Source organism: Aristolochia californica, unplaced genomic scaffold (assembly GCF_029961685.1).
Source record: "Aristolochia californica isolate CCGP_79_NKW_82.1479 unplaced genomic scaffold, dmAriCali1.0.hap1 SCAF_6, whole genome shotgun sequence".
Classification (NCBI taxonomy): Eukaryota; Viridiplantae; Streptophyta; class Magnoliopsida; order Piperales; family Aristolochiaceae; genus Aristolochia; species Aristolochia californica.
The window spans coordinates 44,539,675-44,559,246 of NW_027182257.1; the positions used below are offsets into that span (position 1 = coordinate 44,539,675).

Consider the following 19,572-nt stretch of genomic DNA (forward strand, 5'->3'; position numbering starts at 1 on the left):
GTTAGAATCTAAGATGGAGGTAACGTTTCTTTAGAGGACCCGAATTTTTTTGGCCTTACTGGCCGACTTAATCATTTAATCCTTCGATTAAACCGACCCCTCTCTATGGTTGGTGACTTAATTCTGTATATCCATACGGTTTGAGTTTTATAGCCTTCCTTTTTAAAAAAAAAAAACAAAAAAGCATAATCTAACTTAACCTATAGTACAGGTTTTTTAAAAACCTGCTTTAAAACTGACCTAGGACCTAGTGTACATCCTAATGGATAGTAAGAAAGAATGAACCATTTTTCTTCTTTAAATTATCAACTAAAGAGTGAACCATGTCAAGAAATACTTGTAATCGAACTTCTAAAGAAAAGGGATATGGATATCTCTAGCAATCTACAGAAGCCAAGGTCGACCATCAATGAACCTTAACAGTTTGCTTGCATATGGCTACACTGAAAAAGCGTCAAATGTTCTTTTCCTGCAAACTCCGAAACAGACTAAAAATTTTATCTATTAAAAGATGATCGTCCAACGTGTCTCCACAGGAAAGGAGGCAAAATCCATCGCAATCATAATCTGGTCATCCCTGCAGCAAGTCACAATTAGAAGAATGGGGACTCTGGGTGCCAAATTATACCTTTCATGTATCAACGAATCTGGCCATCAGATGCAGTAAAGGATCATCGAAAGGCCAGACGATGTTCCCTGCAGTACGGGGATTCTGTTAGATACATGTTTTGTTATGTCCACAAAAATAAAAGGGTCTAATTCGTAGGACGCCAAAGTTATATGCAGAAACTGAATTGGAATTTGGATTACTTTGAAGTCAATGTGCATGCATTTGGACAACAACTAAATAAGTGAAATTAGTTGAATTGCATTGGTTAAGAAAAATGGGAGGTTAACCATTAAGTCCAGATGAGATACTGAAAAAGAACACAACCAAAGTAATTGATCCCAAAAATTCGTTGAAGTATATTTTACCAGAACTGCAGAACCGGATGAACTTTTGCTCTATCGTTAAAAAACACTACATAAATAACAAACTAATATTTGGGCTGCCATCTCTAACATTTAAAGAGAAACGAGTCACCTTCAGGCAATTGCACAAGCGAAAGGATTTCATGGTTCAGTCTCATACCTGACTCATCACTATGCATCATAAGTATCTTCAACAGGTCTTCCACCATTGACTCGGCAGATGTGTTAATTTTGAATCACAAACCGATCAATGAAACTTGCCATCACCCAACCTTGGCCTCTCCATTTACTAAATTATCAACTTGCTCATAAGTAACTTCTGCAACTTCTTTGCTAGTACTCTTCTTCTGCCTCTCTTTGTTAATATAAGTCCCACTTCTTGGAGAGGTAACCGCTCTCTTAGTAGCTTTTTCCTGGGAAAGATTTTTGCCAGGGATACTATCTGGTGCTGGATTTGTTTCTTCTGCTGTGACTGTGACTTCCATTACTTTTTCAGTCGTAACTTTATTAGAGTTGCTCTTGGGGGTCATATTTTCCTTTGAATGCCCGCTTACTTGCTGCTTGCCACTTGTTTTCTCCTGGGGACTCGCATCAGGAAGTAGTGCCCTGTGGCTCAGGCGCAGTTGACCCTTTTCATTTACCTGCGCATACATCAGTTTTGAAGTAATAACTCAACTGTAACCAAATCATCCGAATTAACAAACCACAAATACATGGCAAGCCAGATTAGTTTTTTTTCTACTCCAAATAAAGTACAGTGGGGATGCCTGAACAATTACACCCTTGCACAAATGTCAAACACCAAATTTAACCTTGTCTTTTACTAATCTGATTAGGAGTTCTAAGAGAAATAAATTTTTTTTATATACAAAAATCCTGTATCCTGATAATTGTTAGATGCTCTGAAATATCTCTCTCTCTCTCTCTCTCTCTCTCACACACACACACACACACACACACATATATATGTATATATAACCTACATAATCCCACCTTTAGATTCTTTAAGTTAACTCTTAACTATAAAATGAAAAAAGATTAAAGAACTCTTACAACAGCGATATTATAGTTTACAAGATTATGTTTCAGATAATCCCATGAAGCCCATACATTTACTGTGGGCACCATCAAGAAACCTTGTATAAGAAATAGTCACAGTTACTCTAGTGTAACAATATGTGAAGATATCTTACATTTCAAGGAAGCTTTTCTCATTGATAAGCAATTCTTATATTTTGCACACTAATAGATAGACAAGATTAACTTTCAGTTGATCCAAATATGTGTTATACTGAGCATTATCTCTTGCAAGTGAAGAAAAATTGGTCCAGAAAGAAGCAGAGAATATTGGAGTCTGATTTCTAATATGCATAACTCTTTTCAATGCCAAATAAAGTAGAAAGGAACACTATGAAATTTCAGATCATCTACATCCACAAAGCATTACTGTGTAAAACAGGTTGGGCCTTTAGCATTATGGCTATTTGGGAGATTTCTAGTGTGAGGTCTCAGGTTTGCATCTCACTAGGGTAAGGGTTTAACCTTCAAAAAAGTTTAAAAAAAAAGTGTAAAACCAAAGAAGAATTTACTAACCTCAATTAGTTTGACATCCAAGCGGTCTCCAACTTTAACCACCTACATATGGATTAAGAGCAGTAAGTTATCACAGATGACCTATGACCAACCTCAGACACTCGAGGAATAGTTGTGTAACAAGAAAAGCTAAATCAACCCTTACAAGTATATTAGTTAATTCAGGCTGCACTTCAGTAGTTCTTGCTGTGTATGTGCAAGTCACATGTGTTAGCCAATGCTATAGACACATGTGACACATGCATATCCACTCACAAGTACCAACAAACGAACATGCATACATGCTGCACACGTGCATGCATATGTGCTCACGTGTATATACGTATGCTTTACTCCACATTTGTAAATTCACAAGTAGAAGTTCTTCACTAAGCAAAGCTGATTTAGCTAGGTTTTAAATATAAAGTGAATTAAGTCTAGTAGTTAATCTCATGATCTATAATTTTTCTTCCTAGGATAAAAATTTCTTGTGGAAATTGCATATTCCACTACACTAACTAGTAAATTTTGTTATTTGAATGAAGTCAACATCTGGGAGGATGCTAGTTCTTCTTTCATCCTTGTATTCCCAAACATTTTTTATCCGCACTGCTCTGCGGCAACATCCACCCAATTAAATGGTAATATAATATCTCAAAAATAAAATCAACTCATATCAATGCTTTTTTTTTTCTTCTTTCTCACTGTCAAGGACAATGATTACTGAGCAAGTCAAAACATATGCTTACATCTTCTGCTTTAGCCAACCAATTTGAACTTAGCTCACTAATATGGCAGAGACCCTGAGAAGATAAAAACTGTGTCAGGAATTGTTAGAACTTTGCTCTGTTTGTGTGTGTGTGTGTGTGTTAGAGAGAGAGAGAGAGAGAGCATATATATATCTTGGAATAGAGTACTTACTGTGTGATCCACATACTATTTTCTCCTACCTTAACTAGCTTTGGATTAGTATTGAGGCTGTATTACTATTTGTCCACAAATAAGAAGCTTTTTGTTTGTCACTATCATTAAGGAATTGAAATAGTTACCTCACGTCCTGGAGCAATTTCAACAAAAACTCCATACGGAGCAATTGACTTGATTTCACAATTCCTATTTCATAAAATACCACAGAATCAGATAATTTATCAAAGCAAGTCTGAGAATGCTACACAACAGTGATATCAAACCTGTACACATCGCCAACGGTTGGAACCATTGTCAGATTGGAAATTATAGCTTTAGACTTCTCCAAGCTTGTTAAGTCTTTTGCGGTAATTTTAATCTGCCAATGTAAAACCCGCAAGAAGTTGCAATAATGACCATAATCAAAGTGTATAACAGCAGTAGTTCCTAAAATAAGTTCTTACAATGCCATCGTCTTGAGTATCTATAGCATCTACTCCTGTCTCCTCAATAATACTTTTGACTTTCTTTCCTCCAGTGCCAATCACCAGATTTATTTTCTCTGGTTTAACCTGCATAGCCAAATGGAATGAAGAGCATAGTAACACATGAAGAAGATCTTCACCATGAAAAATGACATTCCATATGAAATTGACAACATCCTATCTAGAAAATAACATAGCAAAGAAAAGGATGTTGCAAACTCAAACCTTCATAACAAGAATCAAAGGAGCATATTTGGAGAGTTTCTTTGATGGAGGAGGTGAGCACTTCAACATCTCAGCTGAGGTTAAAATGTTAAGTTAATCACCTCAAGACACATCAACTATCTACACGATTAAACATGTAAAAGGAAAAAATTTGATGGAGCAAAATAAATTCCCTGTCAAGTTATTCCCAGAATCCTCACCACTTTTCAGTGACTATCATGTTTTTAAATTAAACAATGTAATTCACTTCAATGACCATCAAGATGTTAAATATCATGCTGAATAATGTCATGGAAATACCAAACATACCAAGTATGTGCATTCGGCCATCTTTCGCTTGTAGAAGTGCTTTTTTCATAACGGGTAGGGTGATTCCTCCAACCTATTGCAAGTAGGTAGATATCAGCAATAAAGTTAAAGAAATCAAGCTACATAACAAACAAAAGACCTAAACTTACAGAAAAATAACTATAACAAAAATGACATCTATACTCAATTATCTCTAACTTTAGTCAGACTTTAGTATCTTAAGGATAGGTAGTGTGTGTTGCTAGACCTTTATATCCATCTGAAAAGCCGTTACACCTCTTTCATCTCCAGCGACCTGCAATAAAAAATACATACCAGTTTCAGGACAACGACCGTGAACTTTTCATAGAGCTAAGAGATCCAAAAGAAATTTCTGACAGTCGAACCTTAAAATCCATATCTCCAGAAGCATCTTCTGAACCAGTAATGTCAGAAAGAATAAGTGGGGTTCCATCTCCACCAAATTCTTGTGTGTCCAAGACCATCCCCATTGCAATTCCGGCAATAGAACCTTTTATGGGAACACCAGCATCAAGCAGGGCCAAGCAACCTCCACAAACAGATGCCATACTGCAAATCAAGTAATTAATATTTCAGAAGCTAAAAAACCAATAAATAAAGATGGATCATCAAGTGTGTTAGAGAAAGCAGACAAAAAAGGACCATCTAAAATTTGGCACATCTTTGAAATCGAAAACTATTTGCCATGCCCAATTTCTTGTCTTTGCTAAAATGAGTATCTCATATACTAATTTTTTCACTGTTTTTGCATAAAGTTCATACAGAGTGTGCCTTGTATAATGTCTCCAAACAAATATGAATAAAATTACCTTGAGGATCCATTGCTTTCAGTAATTGTACTCTCAACACGTATAGTGTAAGGAAAATCCTCTTCAGAAGGCAAAATAGATTCAAGTGCTCTTTCTGCAAGCATTCCATGACCAATTTCTCTTCTACTAGGTGCTCCTACACGTCCGACTTCTCCAACACAAGAAGGTGGAAAGGAGTACTAAAGAAAAAAAATGAAATTGCTTAGAATCTATAGATTATTTGATGACTATAAAATACAAACATGGGCCCCATATGGAACATCAAATAGAACTGTAATTCACATTTAACTACACTAGACTCCACCATGATCAGAATCTTTACAAACTTACAACTTATAGAGCAGAATGAGGGATGGATAGTCCTTGAGGAGGGGTATGAATGTTCTCCACCAGGCTTTTTTTTTTCGAGTGCTCTATATCTATTATAATATTTCACATATTTGTGCAGAGTTCAAAACCCTATCTGACGTAATTTAATATGCTCTTGCTCTTATGAAATGAACAAGAAACCCTTTGGCTAATGATTCAGCAATAGGACTAACTAATAAATCTTTTAGTATTTAATTTTGGGTGTAACTGGAACAAAGATAGTTTACGAATTGGATTCTACTTATTTCCTCTATTATAAATAAAAGTTCATTGTTCTCAAATTACAACAAGTTAGTGAAGTATTTCTCTTTTCCAGAAATTCAACAATTGCATCCCAGTTCTTAGCCAACCTTTTCACTCTTTCATCAATCACATTTAATCCCAATATACCTGATTTGGCCCAATTTATCTGTCGACCCGATACTTTTTTCAACAATAATCAGTAGCAACTTGATGTTTAGCACTTGGTTCGTGGAGTTCTAGCAAGTACAAGTTGTACTATCCGCGAATTGGAGCAGTGGGACTTTCAAATCTGATCCGTTGAAAACAAAACCAGCCATCAACCCTTTTTGTTTTGAGCCACATGAAACAGAGAATTAATCGCTTCGCTTAAAATATTAAATAGGAGGGGGGATAGAGGGTCCCCTTGCTTCAGACCTCGGGAAGTTGAGAAGCATCCTTTTGACTATTATGTTTAGTAGAAAGGAGAAAGAGGATGATGACACACAAGATTGGATCCACTTTCTCCATTTCTAACCCAACCCCATTTTCCTTAGCATAAATAATCCAAAAATTGCCAATTTACTCGATAGAAGGTTCCGTGTCAAACTTAATGATGGTCCCCTCTTTCCTTGATTTCTTGTACATGTCCATTATTTCATAAGTGATGAAGGCTGAGTCAAGGATTTGCCTTCCACAAAATGCACTTTGGAACTCACTTATGATTAGAGGAAGTAACCTTTTTATTCTCCTTGCAAGCACCTTAGCTAATAGCTTATAGAAGCTGGACAGCAAGCTTATCAGCCTGTAATCCCAGTGAGTTTCAGCCTCTTCCTTCTTCGGCAGTAAGCCCAATAAAAGAGGTTCCCATACTTCTGATGAAAATCATCAAACAACTCCTTGATGTCTGTTTCCTTTTTTATAAAATTCAGTGCTGTATCCGTTTGGGCCCAGGGCCTTGTCCATTGGCATTGACTTCAGAGCTTCTTCTATTTCCTCCATTGTAAAGGATTTCTCCAATGCCACTGCTTGTTCACCAATAATTCCTTTGCAAGGCAAGTTCTTGGGTAGCCATCTCTCATGAGATTCTTCTTGACAGAGATTGGTAAAGAAATCAATAAATTCCTTGGTAATACACTCTTTATTAGATGAAGTAGGGCAATTTTGTTTCTCCTCCCATGAGCTGATGCCTCAGTGTGGAAGAACTTTGTGTTTGCATCGGCTTTCCTTAGCAAAGTGAATCTTGCCCTTTGCGTCCATTACAATCTTCTTGAAATAATGAGTTTTCATACTCTTCTCTTTGAGCATCCCTTGACATGAGTTCGCTCTCAGAAACTTCTTCATCTTGGTCTAGTTGCTGGTTGTCAGCAAGAAGACTAGCTTGTTTCTCAGGCAACTTGCTGAAATTGGATTTTCACCAAGCCTTAATCTTTCCCTTCAACATCTTAAGTTTCGCCATTAGCCTGTTTCCAACTGGACAGTTTGCTGGGTTAATTTCCACCCACCATTGCTTTAATAGAGGATGGAAGTCTTTTCATGAAACCAAACTGAGTTGAACCAGAACGGAGGTGGTCCCCAACTGTCAAGCAGACATTCTAGAAGGATTAGAGCATGTCTGACATGGGCCTAGGCAATATTCGAACTGTAGCACTTGAATGAATATGAATCAAATCCTGATTCAGTAAAACTCTCTCAAGTTTAGGCAGCACTGATCACCTTCGCCTGTTTGTCCATGTATATGCATCCCCTGACATTGGCAGCTCAGAGAGCTTTTGGTTCTCTATGAATTGAGAGAAATCCCTCATATCATTTGTAAGCCTGCCACTGTTACTAGACCTCTTGTGCGCATATCGAATAACATTATAATCCCTTCATAATAGCTATGGAGTATCCCATCTGGCCATCAACCAACTGAGTTCCTCCCACATCTCCCTCATCTGTGCCGATGAACAAGGCCCGTAGATGGAAGCGAGGAATCCAATTGTTTTTGTTACCCTTAGCCTAGCTTTGATGGCCACAGAATATTCTTCAACTTGGAAATCAAGGCACTCGACTAGATCTGCATCCCAGATTATTAAAATTCTGTCAGATGCACCTCTGGAGTTCATTCCAGTCTGGATTGGCTTTATGCTACAGGGCTTTAAATGTACTTGGGGCTGGATTTACCAATTTTGATTAATGTAATAATGGCACCCTAACCTTGTTACTTTGGAGAACGTCTTTGATGACTGCCATTTTCTTATAGAGCCAAAGCCTCTTAATCTCACAGTAGCTTCATCATGTTAACAAGGAAAATAAGAGCAATGTACCATCTTGTAGTACTTGTAGCACTGCTTTTGGGTCCCAAAAAAAAAAAAAAAAAAAAAAATCTTCAAGGGTACAAGATTTTACATATTTATAGAAAAGGTAATCAGGTGGCAGATGCCCTTGAAAGTTTGCTTGTGACAGTGACAGAAACACTAACTTTTTACAGTACTCGCAGTTCTCTCCTATTCAGCTATCATTAAGGACAAGTCATACTGATTCCTTTTTTTTTTTTCAAAAGGATGTCCCTGACAACCATGGATTGTAGGGTAGCTCCGTTTTTAGCAAGCACATCGGCTTCCGAATTTGCGGATCTCGGAATGTGAGACCAAATACAAGATAATAATGAACAAATTTCAATAATCTCCCAAAAATGTCCCAATGACGCCACGGGGGAGGGGATGCACGCTCGCACCAACCAATGACCACCTTCGATATGGAGAGGGCCGGAGCACTTATCTCAAAAAACTCAAAGCCTAGTCATACTGATTCCTTTAGCATGAGATAATACCTAGATTACCTTCTTCTTCTTTTTTTAAATTCCAACCAATAAGTCCAGGTGTTCCTAGATGCTCCTTCCATATGTGGATTGCTCTCCCAAAGGAGGTTTTAAGCCAAAATAAAGGTAAAAGAATTGCAAGTTGATTAATGACCATGACTTCCAATATTGGTAAGAAAACAGCAACGTTTACAGATATGATTGTGATAGAGAAGAAAATATTTATATGAGTGAGTGGAAGAACAAGAAAAGACAGAATTGAAATTAAAGTGTTAGAGGACACTTAGCAGTGGCACAGAAAGATGAAGAAATAAAAAAACTTGAAATAAGATAGTTCAGGCATGTCCAGAATACTAATAGGGCACCAGAGAGGAATGTCCAGTTGTTACTTGTTGAGAAGAAATATTTTTTGTTGATAAAGGGTACTTAGTTGAGAGAGAAATATAAGAAGGCTGAAAAAGACATGGATGAAAGTAGTATGAAAATACTTTGAAGAAGGCTAACTCATCAACAATTTTAGATGGATCGAGCAGAACAGAGTTGGAGAAGCCTACATATGCCTTATCTGAATAGAGTTAGGATAAGGATAGAGCTGTTCATAAACAAGTCCAAAACATTCAATCCCATTTCCGAAGGGTTAATTGTTGGTAAAATGTCATGCTGTCAACACAACATGTTGATGTAGAAAAACATGCTTTTAGTTAACGTTCAGAAATAGACCTGAAGATAGAAGTTCTTCAGTTCATCTTCATCCACAACGTTATCTATTCTCTGTGCCATTGTTTTATCTCCAAGTGTAACCACTGCAAGAGACTAAAAGAAAAGAATTTGCCCATCACCAAATGAAACATCAGTTGCTAACATGCATGATATTTTCACACGATAACAATAACACTGGAAACAGCAACTCGATGATGATGATAACAATAGCAACTACAAACTCACCATACCTGAGTTTCCCCTCGTGTGAAAAGTGCACTTCCATGAGCTCTTGGAAGTAATCCACATCTTGAGTTGATAATACGTACATCAGATGGGCTCCTCCCATCACTTCTTTTTCCACCCTGTGATAGGCATGGGAATTGAGACATTAATTCTTATCATCAAGTAAAGGATTTGCAACCATCAGGATTGTTTAATTAAGCAAACTATTAAATACATTGAAGATAAAGAGCAAACCAAAGGGGAAAATTCTATAACTATAAAAAATTTGTTCAACCAAACTAAGGATTTTAGCTTACAATTATTATTATTTTGAAATAGTGAGGACCTTTTTTTACTGAGGCAAAAAGGTAAAATACAAAGGGGGGCAAAACCCAACAATTACAAGGGGAAAGAGTTCCAACAACAAGGTGTTGATGGGAGACAACCTGTTCAACAAGCTGCTCGACAAAGGAGTTGCCAGATCAGCGGGTATGCTACCAAAGAATGGATTTATCAGAACAGAAATAAGAGACTTCATCAAGCACATGCCAAAGCTTCCAAGGAGGGTCTTTTTTCTTTATAAACTGTGAGAGAATGATAGCAGAGTCACCTTCAATGATGACTGGGAAGGAGAATTTCTGAAAATCAAGCAGAACACCTTCCAATAAGACCATAAATTTGGTATCAAGGGAGCTGCCAAGAGCCACTGGTCACAAGTAGGAAAGGAGGACTAAGCCATCATAATTCCGGACTGCACCATGGATTCTGGCAGGCCCTGGATTTCCTTGGGAACTGTCATCATAGTTTAATTTGAGTCACCCTCTGGGAGGGGGGAACCAGGGGGTAAACTTGGGGAGAGGCCTCACAGTAGGAGAGAATCTCTTTCCAGTTCCGCCAGATAATAGACCTTGGCAGGTGGGCAGCACCTCAAGGATGCTAATCCATAGGAATTTCTTCCAAAAAACAAAGGAAGGCAAGGGACACTACAAGGTATGGAGCGTCAAGCCAAAAAAAAAAAAAAAAAAAAACAGAAAACATAGACATAAATAATATATATAACAAAGAGAGAGAGAGAGAGAGAGAGAGAGAGAGAGAGAGAGAGAGAGAGAACTAACTAAAGCCAGCTTTAAAGGCAGCAGCAAGTTACTTAGATTGAGGGGTTGAAGAATTGCAGGTTTTAGTTCTAATCATTTTTTTAAAAAGAACAAAAGATCAATTCGAGTTAGATAAAAACAGTGATAAAGTTTCAGCGTTCAAGTCAAAGAAAAGAAGTATGCCTGAAATAGAAAAAACAATTGGCCAATTTGTTACTCTGGCCTACCAACAACAAATATGACAATTTATACCTCCACAATCCGTTTTCTCAAAATTTTGGATGTGACCTCCTTGAAAACCAGCTTCACATCTACCTCGGAAAATAACTGCATTAAGATATAATTAGTATATAATTTATCTTCACAAACATACAATTTCTTTTGTGAAGAAGAAGAACGTGAGCAATTTTATTAAAAAAAGAAGCCAAGGACAAAAGAAATACAAATAAAATTTCAAGAACACATAAACATAAATTAAAGCATATTGGCCTTTTTTATTTTCAATAAATAGCTAAAAAATAAAATTCATTTCTCATTTTTTACGCATATAAAGACAAATAATAAACTGATTCATCAAAATCAAGTACAGAGGCTAACCATGTGATGAGGGAAGAATAAACTAAGGTAACTTACAAACACCTATTCAAGGAAGAAGATGGTATCTATCGATGGATCATCGGAAGTGATTATTTGAAATCATTTCTGAGCATTCATGAGTAGGGACATCCATATTTGCTTCAGAAGAAGGACATGTGCCATCGAGATCCTGTTTTTCTTGTAATTTTCTTGAAGGTAAGCAAAATAAAATTAGACATACTCTATGGCTGGCCAAAGAACAAATTCCAAAATAAAACAGTCATATTCTTATTTGCAAAAGGCACCATAAAAAATTGAATTGTAGCTTGAAAAGTCTCTATATTTTAGTTATAGTATCATTCATAGCAGTCAAAAGAAAGTCGTTAAAGTATTTTAGTTAGGTATAGGCATCAGCTACATGAATCCCCCTCTATTCTGTTCTATCATCTGGAAAAAAATTCCTGACACTGTTGACTTCTATACAAAGCAACAAATATCAATTTCAACAAACATAAATATAAGAGTGGAAGCACTAAGTATGACAGACATTTAGGAGAACCCGTACTCCAGCAGAACCAGCATACCAGTGGGGTAGACTTGCGTGATACTGGCTTTATGTGTACATCACCTTCATCTACTTCACCATCCACAACCACTACCTCGTCTTCGTCTTCATCCTCACATATATCTTGTGCCAAGTCAGTTGGGTTCACAAAAGGTTCCTCCATTGTGATGTATCCAATTTCAGAAAGAATAGTTAAAACTTTCTCTTCCAGTGCAGAGAGAGCCTTTCTTCTAGGTATTTTCTTTCTTATCTGTAGTACCTTCACCAATTCATTACCAGCAATTTCCTGTGTGAACAGATTTAAGAATCAATTACTATCATCTGTCTGACGATAGAAGATATGTTCAGTGCAACTAATTTATGGAATACAAGTAAAACTAGTAGAGTACAATGACATTGTTCTAGCAGGTATTAGAAAGTTTTAGTATAACATCTAGATTGAAAATGTGAAAGCAACTATGATAAAAAAAAATTAGGTGAATTTATCATTTAAATTTGAGAAATTGGCTTTCACATAAAGGAGTGATTCAAACCATACTTCAACATGCCTATAGAGCTCAGGAGGAGGTAATTTGATAGCATCAAACATTTTTGCCTTCCCACACTTCTTGACCAAGGCCTCCACTTCATTGCAAATTGCGCGTACTGCAGCCTGGAATTGGAACAGGGGATAGAATAAATTTAAATAGAATAAAATAGAATCTGGCTTTTCACAACATAAAGAATAAGGGAACGGGTATCAAACACGTACCATTTGCAGAAAAGCACAACTGACATTAAATTCCACACAACTAAGCTATTGTTTTAACATGCGGAGAAAGAGATAATATTTTTTTTAATGTGAATTTTATTCAAGGTAAGAAACCAAAGAAACAAATTACAAGGGGCTACGCAAGAGAAACTCCCGTAACAACGAGAGATTGGAATGAGACCCCTTACTTTACCAAAACGTCAGCCAAGGAATTGGCTGATCGAGGGAGACCCCTTACTTGGCCAAAGAGTCAGCCAAGGAAATAGATAATAAATTAATTCATCCATAATTTAAATAAATTAAAATCAAATTAAAAATGAACCCCATGACAAAATTCGTTTTTAGTGGCAGTTTCAAGTGACTCTTTGCTGCAACATAATGCAGACTATCAAAGATGAAGTCTCCCTTGGCATCAATCCCATTAAAACAGAACTCAGAACCATCTTCTAAAAGCTCAAGCTACCTTTTGTGCCCCAGTTACCTTGAAAGCAATATCATTTCAAGGCGACCAGCAATTGGACACAAGCTACTTCCTAGTTATGCGTGACCTCTTTAAGGAAGTCCAGGACACAAAATTCCTTCTTGGATACTTGCACTAAGATCAGCAAACACCAACCTTATCCAACAAAGGTTATTGGTGGCCACATTCCTGTCCTCTGTCTTTGCATTTTCCTCCTTTTGTCACACCCTACAGCGAGTCGGAAACCTCCTCCAATTGGTTGTCTGAAACTAAATTTTGATTGAAGTTCCCTTGGCAATCCCGGTCTTGCAAGGATAGGTGGTGTCATTAATGATCATACAAGTGTAATGAGGCACGTTTTTTCAGGCCTCATAGGTTGCCAGGAGTCATTTGTAGCAGTGATAAGGGCAATTCTTGCTGGAATTAAGATCTAAACTTGTCATTTTAACAGCCCCATGGTAGTAGACGGAGATCCATTCATTGTTATATGTAGTTATTTGGGACCTTTTCGAAAACAAGTTATTAGGGAAGGTTCAACCACCTTGGCAGCTTCTGCAATTTCATGATGAAATTCTTCATATTTTTAATTCTTTACAGGTGTAGAGACATATTCCTAGGGAGGCTAATCACATTTTAAATGACTTACTAAGGGAGGTGTTTCAAAGCCATGTATTGTTGAAGGGGTATCTTTACCCTTAGGCCATGAGGGCTTTCGAGCTTTGTGCTCTCCTTTCATTCTAGTTATGATGCATAATTAATTGATTTTCCATCAGTTCAAAATAAAAACCGTCTTTTTGTAAGAAGGTAAGCGGCCCTTTTTATTTACATTATCAGTAGAAACTATCCATGATTCACATTAAAAAAGAAAAAAATAAAACATAAAAAAAAGATACCCTTTCAGTTATCTCACACATATAGGTAAGTGTCCTTTCACCAGTTGTAAATAGAAAAAGGGACCTATCAAGATATAGCCTCCTCTTGCAGTTTCTTTTCCATCAGTTAAACTCATTCAACAATCCAATAGAATGCATAATATGGATCTAAGAAACTCAATAACTATGTGGTGAATACAACTTGCCATCCGACAACTAACTTAAGGCAAATATCCCTGCTGAGTTGTTGATTTCTTAACAGCTTGGTTATATGATGAAAGAAACTGTGCAAAATTAAAAGACACCCAGAAACTGTGCCAATGGTGCTCAAAACTGAAACAAATACCTAACCGGTTGTTTGAACAATTGATATCTTACATGAACTGCTTGTTTATATGATTGTTGGTAGGTAAAGAAACTCGCCATCTATAGTAGTATATGTGCTCCATGTCTAGTCATTTTATTTAATAAGAAGAACATTTTAGATTTGGTTAAAGTCGTTTTAGGATGAAACACCCTAACTTTTAACACAGCATCATAACCAACCAAAGCATGTGTTTGTGCTCTGTGTAGCCTTTGTGTTGTTCTCTATAGTCCTCGTGTATATGTTTTCCATGTCATGAGTCAAGTTGTCAAGTTTAGGCCTGCACACAATGTGAAGAGTTGGTGGATGAAAAAGTCCACTATTCGAAGGTGCACATGCATTCCATGTCTCAGGTTAGTTGTCTAAGAGTGAGAACTATTGTGCATAGAAGAATAGTTTCACATTGTGTGGGCTTGAAAAGTTCCTACACTCACCAGATAGGAAGATGTTTCGTAACATAGCTAGATATTTCAGAGGGAACCGCTCCAATTTAACAATGATAAAATAAATAAATAAAATTACTCTTAGTAACAATAAACCAGCCACTGCTGAAGCAAACTCTCATTAAAAATACCTGGCCAACCTCCACCGCTTCCAGTAACTTCTCCTCTGGAAGAAAATTGCAGTAGCCCTTCAAAATTAAGAGGTGACCAACATCAGCATAATAACCCTGGGACAATCACATTCATTCTACAATGGACTCATTCATGACTCATAATAACATACATTCGTTCCTACTACAATTTTTTGGGTTGGAGTGGCAATGAACCTAGGGTACCAGCACTGAGGCCACCTTCCAAGGAAAAAGACTCAAATGCCTCCATCACTACGTCAGATGTGACTTGAACCTTACTCATGCTTCAACCAGTATTAAGAAGTAACATAGATAGATGTAGGTAGTAAAGACAATATAATTCTTGTAAAAAACTGAAAAGGACTAAGTGAGCATAAGCGAAAGGGCACAATGACATATGCCTTTTTTTCCAGCCAATTCCACCCCAACATGAGTCACAATGTCTGATGGGTCTACCAAGGTGTCTACTGGGTACTTATTTTTTACTGACAAAGCAGGGATCTCCAGCTTCTTACAATACAATTATGACATGATTGTCAATCCAAATTGTCCCACTCGATTTCTATCAGCAGGCACCAAGACTCTTGGGCTTGAAGTTCATGCTTTTAAATCTTCCTTGTTACTGACCAAGATTTACAAAATGGATAACCAGCCAAAGAAGGCACATTACTGTACAAAAAATGCATTATATTAAGAGTAAACAAAAAATCAGGAAGGAACCTCTATCATCAGAATGGCAGAATCTGTCCCAGCAAGTAGCAAGTCCAACTCTGACTCTTGCATCTCCTTAGTAGTTGGATTGACAATAAACTTATTATTAACCAGTCCAATTCGAACACCCGCAATTGCTTTGGAGTTTGGTACTTCTGAAAGAGCTCTGCATTATTTATGTGGTTTCAAATTCCAAGATTTAAGTGAGAATCTTCACACTGGAACAGGCAAAGCTAAAAATTATACAAAGCACAAGACCCCTCAAGTTTAGTGCACTTACACTGCTATCCCGGCTGCTGTGACTGCCAAAGAGTCGGGGGGATGCAAACCATCATAACTCAAAACCTAATCAGCACAAACTAATCAGAATAGAAGAATGGAGAAGCATTGGCACGAATATTTCAGTACTCTGAGGAGAAGAGAATGTAACGACTTTCAGAATTGGACTAGTTTTAAACACTAGTGGTGCAGAGACGTATACAACTTCGAGCATCTAAGTAGCTTATTTATACACATGACATTATCAAAATTCCGATGCTTCAAGCCAACCTATGTCGTACGCAATGAATAAACACTCCCTGATACATTTCTGCATCAAAAGAAACTGAGGTCCTTTACTCAGACAGCTTCATACATTACATGTACCTCAAGAGCAGTGACTATGGTATACTCAAGAAGGTGGAAATCCAAAGAACTAAGACTGCAAACATGAGATTTTATCTAAAGATACAAATCCATTTTTAAAAAATATAGAAATACAGAACCGTTATTCTCTTTCACTGATGCCGAACTTAAACAAGCTAATTAAAAAACAGTTGCAGAAAAAAACATGAATACATGAGAAGGACAAGCCACTGACACCCTCCTCATGCTGCCAAAAATGCTGGCTCGACCACCAAACAAGAGGCTACCTCTCCCACATCCAAAAGCTGATGTAGCTTAAACCTTAGAACATCATAGGGTTCTTCTCTCGTGGCACAGTTATGCAAGGCACACCTTCAAGTCAAACATAAGGGCCAGGTAGAATTGCGCTACTGAAATATTGGACAACTATTACCAAATTGTAGCCAAAGATTTATGAAATGCTAAAATCATTAGTGCAACTATCTAGTACTGAAAGTTAAAAATAAAGTGCCCCATACCCAAGACAGAATTTGTGTTTCATGGTAGAAGCCCTTCAGCATTGTAGGACGTAAAGGCCGATCAATCAATCTGCAAATAAGAACCTACATGATGCAGAGGATGTCTTAAACTTACTGAAATGGCATGAAGTAATTATAGTCTTGAAAATGCTGTCAATTTTGTGTTTTAAAAACCTGAAGGAATAATAAACTTGTCCTATATTTTCAGTACAAAAAAACTTCAAATCTAGTAATGATTCCACATTTGAGATAAAAAAATGCCCCTGCGTGCAGTGGAAACTTGTAAATGCCAAAAGAGTACAGGATTGGAACAATTGCATCACATAGAGACTGATAACATGTGTAAAAGAAGGTGTCCCATTTACAGTGTGCATCCTAGAATTTGAGATGAACATAACAAGATTGCAGAATTAGATAAATTATTTGGAATTTTCAAAAAACAATCAGAGAAATTATTTGGAGATCATGAAAATAGTTAGATACATGCCTAACCGGTATATCCACTAGAGATAGTAATGTTATCAAATATGTTAAAAGAAACAAAGTTCCATAAGAAGCTGATTTCTATGAAAAAGTCAACTTCAGCTTTTGGAATTACAGACCCTAAAAGAGTTGTTAGTTATGCTGAGATGCTAGATTCAGAGATTTGTCCTAAATGCAGAGGGATTCAACTAATCCAGTATTTGATGGAAGACAGGTATATATATCCATTTATTTAGCTGATATCATGTACAATTTCTTTGCTGTTTTGAAATTTAACAGCTACACAGTCAGAGGACCATAATGCAGAAGCAGACTAACTTTCTGAAGTAGACACTGATAAGCTAGGAATTAGAACCAGCAAACTGAAGGTTTGAAATAAGTTCTTTTGATGGAGTAAGAAGCCTGAGTTCCAGAAGAAAAAAAATTCTGAAAATGCAAGTGTCTTGAAGTTCCATGCACATTGGCATTTTTTAAAAGCAACTGCATATACAGGGGAACATACAAGAACACCAAGAATAAAAAACTTAGAAAAGCAGTTGAAAACCATTTACAATTCAAGCAAAGAACTTTCTAGAGAACTGCTGAAGAACAAAGTTTTTGGATTAGCAAACTGTAGATGCACATACCTCATGATCTTTAGCTCTTCCTTCACGCTTGAAGAATCCACCACTGAAATGATGAAATGTCAAAATCAGATTGAAGAAAAAGAGCTTTCATTATTGGTGAGACTAAATTAAATATGCAATAAAACATACCTTGTCCGTCCGGCAGCTGAAAAGCGCTCTTGATAATTTACTGAGAGAGGGAAAAAATCAGAAGGCTCACTTGGAAGATCAGCCAAACAAACAGATGTGTAGACAATCTACCAAAAACAACAGAAGAAGAGATTTACGAGCTAGAGTGAAAGCAATCTATATTTGAGCTTCATTTCTTCACTTGTACCTACATACTAGTAAATAACAGAAATTTATTTTTCAAATAATTCTTGAAAAAGAGTTTCCAATCATAAAACAAGAATTTGTGTCTCTGCCTTCCTCTCACACCTTCATCTCATATCTTTGAAGGCTCAGAACAATAAAAGCTTTCATCACCAATTCATTGAATAATCAGGCGTTCCACTGGCATAGTTTTTAAATAATGTCAAAGTCTCACCTCCATGAGCTTCACTAGATACATATACACACCACTGAACTTTACGATTATCGTGAGATTCAATACTGCGCTATGGTCTTAAAGTTCATCCATATCCAGTATGGTGAGGTTTCAATGAAGTTATAACATCGTTCAAGACGTACCGTTTCCCCGTCTGTTACAGTAACAGCACCACTAGCTTGTCTTCCTATATGACCCGTCTCAACCAAAATCTGCAACCGTGAATCATAGGAGCTAAATCAATAACGAGGAGTAAGGCAAAGTTGTCATTCAGCAAACCAATCATCATCAATTAATCATAAAAAAACCGGACTCGTATGACAAGCGTAGCCGTATTCTATTTTTCAGTTCTCCGTAGCTAAATAACCACTATCATACTCTCGGTATTTCATTTCCCTACCACGACGAGCACTGACGAAAATTCAAGTTAGAAAAAGCTTCACTGAAAATTCTCCGTTAACATTGGTCAGATTGCAATCATACTTCTCGAATGACAACTCTAACAGCTTAAGAGCCGAAAAAACCATCGCAATTCAGACAGAAAACGAAACGTACGTGTCTGTCACCAACAGGAATCTTAACCGAATACGGTTCCAGCACTCCGTCCAAAGTGCAGCTCGTCTCCGCTTCGTTAGACTCCGCCGAACCTCTTACACCAAACTTCCTCGTCCTCACGCACGGAAAGGCAGAAATCGAAGGAAAATAAGGCCGCCGAGAATATCCAGACAAGCCGCAGAAGGAGAATAAGAAGCTTCCAGAGCAGAGCTGACGCATAGGTAAAGGAGCGGGAGAAGGTCCGCCATGAAAACGAGGGTTCGCAAGCATTTTTGGCTCTACAGACTGAAGCCGAAGGCGAGCTCTGGGACTTTATCCGTTCCTCGCTATTAACTGCGGACAAGAGAATTTGAGACAAGAAAAGCGCGGCGATTGAAATGGGAGAACATGAAGTGCAGTTTGGCGCCCGGGGAGCCTATACTTCATCCGTGCCGTCCATTCTTTTGATAGAGATCTAGGCCATTCTTTGAAAGCTTGAGACACGAGATGATTGATATACATTAAACAACAGAAAACATCGTTCCTGAGAGGGCTTATCCCGCCATGATCTGTTTCACATGTTTTGCACCGGGAAGCAGCTGTGTTAATTATGCGTGTTAATTAAAAGGGACAAAAAAGTAACTTTGCTTTGTTCCAATAAACAATAATGATAATAAATT

The 19,572-nt window shown here is 37.3% G+C and overlaps 1 protein-coding gene across 1 annotated transcript; it reads right to left on the bottom strand.

The window, feature by feature from the left end:
• Positions 1-312: 312 nt before the first annotated feature.
• On the bottom strand, positions 313-19,222 carry LOC137933981 (probable polyribonucleotide nucleotidyltransferase 1, chloroplastic). Its single transcript, XM_068778141.1, has 25 exons — positions 18,914-19,222; positions 18,502-18,570; positions 17,962-18,068; positions 17,833-17,875; positions 16,724-16,807; positions 15,862-15,926; positions 15,591-15,747; positions 14,871-14,927; positions 12,388-12,501; positions 11,869-12,135; positions 10,961-11,035; positions 9,641-9,754; positions 9,411-9,503; positions 5,300-5,478; positions 4,856-5,039; positions 4,717-4,764; positions 4,470-4,542; positions 4,161-4,234; positions 3,915-4,022; positions 3,735-3,829; positions 3,594-3,657; positions 3,294-3,347; positions 2,566-2,607; positions 1,133-1,613; positions 313-696 (listed from the first exon to the last, which is right to left on the bottom strand). Exons 1-24 carry the CDS (start codon positions 19,181-19,183, stop codon positions 1,236-1,238), a joined length of 2,814 nt encoding a protein of 937 aa, XP_068634242.1. The 5' UTR covers positions 19,184-19,222; the 3' UTR covers positions 313-696; positions 1,133-1,235.
• Between the last annotated feature and the right edge of the window lie 350 nt (positions 19,223-19,572).